Source organism: Cajanus cajan, chromosome 5 (assembly GCF_000230855.2).
Source record: "Cajanus cajan strain Asha chromosome 5, NIPB_CcT2T_4, whole genome shotgun sequence".
NCBI classification, from domain to species: domain Eukaryota; kingdom Viridiplantae; phylum Streptophyta; class Magnoliopsida; order Fabales; family Fabaceae; genus Cajanus; species Cajanus cajan.
The window spans coordinates 67,793,933-67,803,255 of NC_138521.1; the positions used below are offsets into that span (position 1 = coordinate 67,793,933).

A 9,323-nucleotide genomic window follows, 5' to 3' on the forward strand; every position below is an offset into this window, starting at 1 on the left:
TATTCTAGAGATGATCAGGTTGATTCAATAAGGTCAAACTATTTAGACTACTCATTTGTTAGAAGATTTTTGTTGGTGAATACGTGGAGATGCATTGGTTGAGGCACTTGCATATGATGTATGTTGTGTTGTGTTCATATGCATTGTTCGATGTCTTGTGTGACATGGTTTGGATGATATGTATGTTAGAATCGGAGTGTTTAACTTTCATATATGTTTATGATATGACGTTATATGATATAAAATTATTTTTTATACTTACATGTTTTTGAAATCTAACTTACCTTTTTTGTTTCTATTGTGGTTTGGATTGCGATAATCATACGTTGTATGAGAGCTAGTTACAGCTAGGTTGGAGGAGCTGTGATTGCTTGGAGTGGTTGGCAATGCCTTTTTAGTTGGTATCGATTCTACTGTGATAGCATGTATAGTCATGCTCAACCGATACTAGGACAAATGATTTTGAAATTATTATATACATGTATATAACTTGTTTATATTAGTTCAAATGTTTTACTTTTATACTTAAGTTTTACATATGTGTATGACATGTTTCCTCCTTTAATCTTGTATGTTATAGTATTTTAGTTTTTGTTATTGGTTGTAATGATTTTGTTTAGTGTAAGGGTCACGATGGATCGTTACAAATTTTTTTTTTGAAGAGATAAGATAGAGATTATATTTAAATCACTTTTTAATTAATTTAAAATAATAGTTAAAAAAATAATACATATTTTTATATTTTTTATATTTAAGTATAAATTATAAAAAAATCAAAAAAATTATATTATTAATTAATTAACTTTTATATATTAAATACAAACATATGCTTTGCACAAGAGTATTTTTAGGAACTTTTCTTCAATAAGGTTTGTAGGGATTTTTTTAAACACTTTATCTAATTTAGTTTTTATTTATTATAATTATTTTTTAATTAAATATTATTATTTAAAAATAAATTATCAATAGATAAAATATTTTTTTATTATAATACAAATTATTTATCATAAATCTAAAATATAATTTATATATTTAAAAATATTTATGTATACTAATTTTAAATATAATTTATACATTAAAAGATAGTATTTATTTATATATAATTTATTATAAATTTTAATTATATATATTAAATATGTTTGTGTACTACGCATATTAAAATACTAGTAATATTTTTTTAACTAAATTTGATAATGTAAAATGATGTCAAAAGTATTTAATAAATAACAAAATCATCGAATAAATATATTTCCATAAATGGAAATTTTAAAAAGTAACCATAAAAAAATTAAAAAAAAAAACCTATCCAAAAATTGTTTGATCCTTTGAGACGCTCACTCCAACATAAGTTGATGGAAACGATGCAATTGGTCAAATGTCGGGATTTTTGTTTTTAAAATATACTACATTATTTAGAATAAGTTGAGATTAAGTGGTCTACCTCAATTTAACAAAGTGTCTAAGTTATTGTAAATTTTCTTAATATTTAATTGGATTCCCATATTAAAAAAATAGAAAATAAAATTGAGATTTCGAAAAAATAAGAACATGTTTAGATATAAATTTATAAATGTTTCTGAGAATTTTTCTTCTGAATATAACTCCAATGTAATTCTTTATTCTTAGAAAATAAATTATAAAAAATACTTATTACTTATCAAAATAATTGTGTAAGTTTCGGAGTAAGAGAAACTTCCTTTTAAGAGAAGTATGGGTTTGCAAATCCGTTGCTATAACTGATGACATGACAAGACAGTTAAGTGCAACAGTTATGAACCTTATCTAATGTTACAAGTCCAAGCCCAGAAGTATTGGGCTATTTGTGTGTGTTGGACCCGCTGAATTTGGACATGTTTAGTTACTTCGATACAAATTTGATTTTAGAAATCAACGATGTTAATTTTTTATTCTCTTACAAAAAACGTTAGTAATATATTTTTAATTTTAGCATATTTTTATTGTTAGTAACTTAACAAATATACGTAAATATTGGGCCCCTCATATATCACACTAGTACAGGTTTGGATTCTCAAGCTTGAGATTAGAACCAATAACTCTTATCTTCAACAATCACAATTAATTATTAAGTTAATAAGATTTTTTAATATATAAATAAAAGTTTTCTTTTTAAGGGATAAATTTTATTTTTAAAGGATAAATGAAATTTAATATATATATTTATTATTATTAAATAAATTATATATATATAATTATATATATATATATATATATATATATATATATAATTATGGATTCATATTTATTTTTATCATTTTTAATATTTTTCTAATCTTATTTTCACAAATTACATCATCACACTGTCATCTGTTACATTATTTGGTGTGCCACCTTATTGTTATCACATCATTTAAGAATAATAAAAAAAAGAAATATATTTATAGATAAAATTTCCTATAAAAAATAAATGAATAGTTTAAATAAATATCCAAAAATAATTGATACGGTGTTTTTTTATACCCGCTAGTACACATGCCAAGTCAGGTATAACAAAATTTATACACAGTAGATATTCACCTTATAATATTACTTAATTATCCTTAAGTTATTGATTATCCATACTTATATTAAGCGCAGAGTTCATATTTTGATGGGTAATATTTTTTCTTTTTTACTCTAATTTACAAAATATATTTTTAACATTATGGTCATTCAGGAAACGAATTTGCTTATGTTTATAGTTATTTATGAGTTTAGGATTTAAAATATAAATGAAAATATATGTTTATTTTTTAAATTATTATAAATTAGAACCCTTCTTATTTTTTATTTCCTTATTTAGATTATAAATTAGAACTCTTCTTGTTTTTTTTATTTATATATTTTTTATATTCTTAATATTCTCTTTTCTTATAAAATGCATTTTACTTTTACACATACTAACGTAACTATATATTCAAATTTCTTTAATCATTTGAAATTACTTTGCTTTTATATTTATTTGTATTGTATGTTGTTTTCTTAATCCTTTATCCATTTCAATTTTTTTTAAAATATTATATTACACTTTTAATTATTTATTATAAATAAAAATATAATATATATATATATATATATATATTATTTATTACAGATTTTAATTATTATATAATTATAAATTTAAAACATTCATTTATTAGAAAATTTAATTATTATATAAACATAAATTTAAATATTTATTATGACTTATAATTATAATTATGTATTAACTAGTAGGATTAAGAACTTTGTACCTCTATTTTATTTAATTAAAACAAATTTTAAAATAACTATAACCGAAGATAAATGATACATAACCAAAAGCATAAAGATAGAATGATAATACAGAAAAATAACCACTTGTTATTATAAAAGAAGAATGGTAATTGTTTAGGAGTTAATTATCTACCAGTGTAAAATTTTTTTTACACCGACAACCAATCAGATCTGTTAATAGTATCATGTTATTTGCTCATTTAATTAAATTAAAATAAAGAAGGCAGTATTAATTATTTATTACAAATTTTAATTATTATATAATTATAAATTTAAAACATTCATTTATTAGAAAATTTAATTATTATATAAACATAAATTTAAATATTTATTATGACTTATAATTATAATTATGTATTAACTAGTAGGATTAAGAACTTTGTATATACCTCTATTTTATTTAATTAAAACAAATTTTAAAACAACTATAACCGAAGATAAATGATACATAACCAAAAGCATAAAGATAGAATGATAACACAGAAAAATAGCCACTTGTTATTATAAAAGAAGAACCGAAGATAAATGATACATAACCAAAAGCATAAAGATAGAATGATAACCCAGAAAAATAACCACTTGTTATTATAAAAGAAGAATGGTAATTGTTTAGGAGTTAATTATCTACCAGTGTAAAGTTTTTTTTACACTGACAACCAATCAGATCTGTTAATACTGTCTTTTTTATTTTAAATTATTTAAATGAGCAAATGATATGATACTATTAACAAATCTGATTGGTTGTCAGTGTAAAAATTTTTTACACTAACAATGTATAGGTGATTAATTCATTATTTAGAATGATACGGTATAAAGTGAGTGAAAACTAAAATTTAGTTTAAGTTAATGCCATTTTTGTAGTTAATTAAATAAATAGAATGATAAAAAGAGATAACTATAATATTAAGGGATAAAATTGACTATAGAAAAAAATTCTGTATATCTTTTATATATTGTTATAGATTATAGATAAATATTTATCATATACTATAAAAAAACAAAAATATTAGTTAATTTTTTCATTGAAAATTAATTAATTGTTTGAAATATATGATTACATGTTGAAAATATGTGTCGTATGCAGTTTTTGAGTTGGCGTGATAATTTTTTGAGTATATATGATATAATTAATTGTTACAAAATATAGAAGTCCAAAAAGAGAGTATAACTGTACACGGTGATATGTAGTTTTATGAATCGGCATGATATTTTTTTGTTTGGAAGTAGCTGTTGTACAATTTGAAATTAAGTAGATTAAAGGATAGGTTTGTTTTGATTCAGCAGAAACACACAAAATAACAGAATGAAAGGATAGCTTTTGTTATACAATTCTGTATAAGATGAAGATTCTTTTGTTTCCTAAAGAATGGAGAGATTCTCAACAGAACAATATATATCTTATTGTTAATGGATATAGATGACAGATGAAACCAACCATTTTGAACTGCACTACTCTCCCTATAAATAAATGCACTGTGGATAGCTTCTTCACTGAGCCACTTTTCTACTTCTCTAAGCCACTATGGCTACTGCAAAGAACTTCTTCTCTTTGGCTGTTTGTTTTTTCATTCTTGGCTTTTCCTTCATTTCCACTAATGCTGTTGAAGTCACTCATGATGGAAGGGCCATCAAAATTGATGGTAAACGTAGAGTTCTCATATCTGGATCAATCCATTATCCTAGAAGCACCCCTGAGGTAATTACTCATTTCATTTTATTTTTTTTTTCATGTTACATTGTTGAGACTAATTTTTGTCAATTTAATCATAGATGTGGCCCGACTTGATCAAAAAAGCCAAAGAAGGAGGATTAGATGCAATTGAAACATATGTTTTCTGGAATGCTCATGAACCTTCTCGTCGTGTGTATGATTTTTCTGGAAATAATGATCTTATCAGATTTCTTAAGACCATTCAAGAGGCTGGACTTTATGGTGTTCTTCGCATTGGTCCATATGTTTGTGCTGAATGGAATTATGGGTACATTATTTAATCATCTTTTTATTTTAATGTATGGTACAATGTTTTTATCATGGATAACTTTATTAAAATTTCAATTGCTTTTTGTGGTTACTTTTAGTGGCATTCCTGTTTGGGTTCACAATCTACCTGATGTGGAGATTCGGACTGCCAACAAAGTGTACATGGTAATGTTTATATTTTTCTTAATTAATAACTGTATTGTATTGTTGTTTTTTTTTCTTTTTCTTTTTATAACTTTATCCAAAGTACATTATTACTCACATTTGTTTTAATTTGGAATTAAGAATGAAATGCAAAATTTCACTACTTTAATCGTGGATATGGTGAAAAAGGAGAAACTTTTTGCTTCTCAAGGTGGTCCCATAATTATCACTCAGGTAATCTTTTTTATTTTTATTTTCCTTTTCATCTCCTTATCAATATTTCCATTAAATTTGATTATTATTATTTTTAATTTGTTTACTAACAAATTGGTCAATAATTTTAGATCGAAAATGAATATGGTAATGTGATGTCACATTACGGAGATGCTGGAAAGGCTTACATAGATTGGTGCGCAAACATGGCCGAGGCTTTCGACGTTGGTGTTCCATGGATCATGTGCCAGCAATCCAATGCTCCTCAGCCAATGGTATGTGTTTTTATATTTTAACTTAATTATATGATTGTTATTTCATTAATATTTGAAGCTGATAATTTTACATTTTCATCTTAGATCAATACTTGCAATGGTTGGTATTGTGACAACTTTGAACCCAACAATCCCAACAGCCCTAAAATGTGGACCGAAAATTGGGTAGGCTGGTACGTATAATATTTCTAACACGTATTCAAAATTAATCAGTTTTAGCTTCATGATTGTATTGTTAAATTTTATATTTTGCTTTGTTTTTTGGGTGATTTTTAGGTTTAAGAACTGGGGTGGCAGAGATCCACACAGAACCGCTGAAGATGTTGCTTATGCAGTGGCTAGATTTTACCAAACCGGAGGCACATTCCAAAATTATTATATGGTATAAACAGTGCACATTTCTATTTATTAATCACCGTGCTTCATTGTTTCTGACCCTAGTTAATAAATCCTTACTAAGATGATAACGTATTTCTTTGTATATGTGTATGATTTTTGGTTTAGTATCATGGTGGTACTAACTTCGGTAGGACAGCCGGTGGTCCATACATTACCACTACATATGATTATGATGCTCCTCTCGATGAATATGGTATTTGAATTTATTTAAATAACTAGTTTTTTTTTTCCATTGGATACTAACCTTTCGTGGATAAACATTTTGGTATTTTATTCTTTTATCATTATTATTATTATTCTTATTATTATTATTATTAATTTGCAGGCAACATTGCCCAACCAAAATGGGGTCACCTCAAAGAACTTCATAGTGTTTTGAAGTCAATGGAGGAAACTCTTACAAATGGCAACGTCACCGAGACTGATTTTGGCAACTCCGTTAAGGTGAATGTGAATGTTAAAAACACAGTTATTTTTTAAAAAAAAAGTATAGTTCATAAGTTATAATAATTAATATACTCTTAAATATAGGCCACCATTTTTGCCTCAAATGGATCATCAAGCTGCTTCTTGAGCAACACCAACACCACCACTGATGCCACTCTAACATTTAGAGGAAAGAAATACACAGTTCCAGCATGGTCAGTTAGTCTTCTTCCTGATTGCAAGCATGAAGCGCATAACACAGCTAAGGTAACCTCCTTTGCCATAAAATCTAAAATCTTAATCATATATATGATCGTCAATTTTTGTAAATAAATTCTTATATTTTTAAAAGATTTAAATCCATAGAAAATTTGTGTTTTTCTTGCATTGATACTATATGATCAATGATTCTATTACTAATTGTTAACCTTATATTTTCTGAATCAGGTGAATGTCCAAACCTCTATAATGGTTAAAGAAAATAGCAAGGCAGAAGCTGAGCCAAAAGCTTTGAAGTGGACTTGGAGGTCAGAGAACATTGATCTTGCTCTTCATGGGAAAAGTAATGTCTCTGCAGACAGACTTATTGACCAAAAAGACAAGGCTAACGATGATAGTGACTATCTTTGGTACATGACAACGTACGTAATCACACACCAACTTAAGTCTTCATGTTTCTAATAAATTCCTTTGTTTCTCTTAATTGGTTCGGTTGATCATTTTTCTTTTATGATAACAGACTTCAAGTCAAGCAAGATGATCCAGTTTGGAGTGAAAATATGACTCTTAGGATTAAAGGCACTGGCCATGTAATTCATGCATTCGTCAACGGAGAACATATTGGTAATATTTTAGAATCATATGCTAAATCAACATTATATTCACTATAATAATTAATGTCAGTTTCAATAAAAAGACTTCCACTTGTTTTTGATGAATAGGCTCCCATTGGGCCACATATGGGATTCGCAGCGATATATTCGAGACAAAGATTAAGTTGAAGCCAGGAAAGAATACTTTAAGCTTGCTTAGTGTCACCGTTGGACTTCAGGTACTTGTCTATGATTTTGCATATATATAATAATAATTTTTGTTCCAATTTTACTGATTAATATATTTTATATATGGTTATTTTGTGGAATAGAACTATGGGCCACACTATGATACATGGCATTCTGGTCTTGTTGGGCCTATTGAGTTGGTGAGTGTAAAAGGTGACGAGACCATCCTTAAGGATTTATCCAAACACAAATGGTCGTACAAGGTAGGGTTGCATGGTTGGGACCACGAATTGTTCAGTGAGAACTCACCCTATGCTTCTCATAACAAATGGGAAACTGAGCAGTTACCCACAAACAGGTTGTTCACTTGGTACAAGGTAATTAATTAATTAATCTTCGTTTTAATATTTTCTTTGAATGATGTTGTGTGAATTGTGATGATCTTTTCTTTACAAGTTAAAAACTAATTAACGTGTGTTATAATTGGAAGACTACTTTCAAATCTCCTCTGGGGTCAGACCCTGTTGTTGTGGATTTGCAAGGAATGAGCAAAGGCTATGCTTGGGTGAATGGTCAAAACATTGGACGCATCTGGCCTAGTTACAATGCTATGGAAAATGGTTGTAGTGATGAGCCTTGTGATTATCGTGGAGAATATACCGACTCAAAATGTGTTTCCAATTGTGGGAAACCCACACAGAGATGGTTGGTTTTGCATATGTTACACGCATTTATATATCATTTTCATGGTCAATTATTGTTTATGTTATAATGACATAGTACTAATGTTTTAAATTGTTTATTAGGTACCATGTACCTCGCTCTTATCTTAAAGATGGTGCAAATACTTTGGTTTTGTTTGCTGAGTTGGGTGGAAACCCATCACTAGTGAATTTCCAAACCGTTGTTGTTGGAACTGCATGTGGAAATGCACACGAGAACAAGACTTTGGAGTTGTCTTGCCAAGGTCGTAAAATCTCTGCTATTAAGTTTGCAAGTTTTGGTGATCCAAAAGGAGTTTGTGGAGCATTCACCAAGGGCAGTTGCGAAAGCAAGAAGGATGTGTTGTCCATCGTGCAAAAAGTACGTAACATTTTCTTTGTGTTTGTATATTTTCTTGCAAGATTACTATTAAACATGATAAATGTTTGAGTTAATAACTTAATATTTCATTATGTAGGCATGCGTTGGCAAGGTTGCATGTTCAATTGATGTTTCAGAGAAGACATTTGGTGCAACGGCTTGTGGAAATATTGCTAAGAGACTTGCGGTGGAGGCAGTTTGCTAGGACTTTTGCTATTTTGCTCAGATAATAAATAGTGGTTAGGAACATAGTTAGAGTATTGTGACTGGTTTACTAGAACTAATTAATAAAATTAGCCTTTTGCATAGTTATTTCTTTTATTTTTCTCATGGATTTTTTACTTGGTGGAACATCCTCACGCAGTAACGCTCATGCATACTATTGAGATATAATTGATTAAAAAAAAAAAAAGAATCTCGAGAATTTCTTGAAGGAAAATTCTTAACTAATAAATTGGAGATATATAACTTGAGTTCTTAATAATCTCTGATAGAATGGTATTTTAATCTGGATGAACCGAAAAAGCATTGTACTAGCATTTTCTTTGG

General features: G+C 27.5%; 1 protein-coding gene across 1 annotated transcript; it reads left to right on the top strand.

Moving 5' to 3' along the window:
• The first annotated feature begins 4,723 nt into the window (after positions 1 to 4,723).
• LOC109808595 (beta-galactosidase 15) lies at positions 4,724 to 9,082 on the top strand. Its single transcript, XM_083075794.1, has 17 exons — positions 4,724 to 4,948; positions 5,023 to 5,231; positions 5,332 to 5,398; positions 5,519 to 5,611; positions 5,722 to 5,865; positions 5,950 to 6,038; positions 6,142 to 6,247; positions 6,370 to 6,457; positions 6,590 to 6,708; positions 6,796 to 6,957; positions 7,138 to 7,331; positions 7,430 to 7,533; positions 7,632 to 7,741; positions 7,835 to 8,068; positions 8,182 to 8,396; positions 8,498 to 8,774; positions 8,872 to 9,082. The coding sequence occupies exons 1-17, from the start codon at positions 4,775 to 4,777 to the stop codon at positions 8,977 to 8,979; spliced, it is 2,493 nt and encodes an 830-aa protein (XP_082931920.1). The 5' UTR covers positions 4,724 to 4,774; the 3' UTR covers positions 8,980 to 9,082.
• Positions 9,083 to 9,323: the final 241 nt, after the last annotated feature.

Excerpts from the sequence above, each read along its gene's own strand:
- LOC109808595 (XM_083075794.1), top strand. The coding sequence starts at position 4,775 with ATGGCTACTGCAAAGAACTTCTTCTCTTTGGCTGTTTGTTTTTTCATT. Across the intron at positions 6,958-7,137 it reads AAGCGCATAACACAGCTAAG|GTGAATGTCCAAACCTCTAT; the intron begins GTAACCTCCTTT and ends TTTCTGAATCAG. Across the intron at positions 8,775-8,871 it reads TGTTGTCCATCGTGCAAAAA|GCATGCGTTGGCAAGGTTGC; the intron begins GTACGTAACATT and ends TTCATTATGTAG.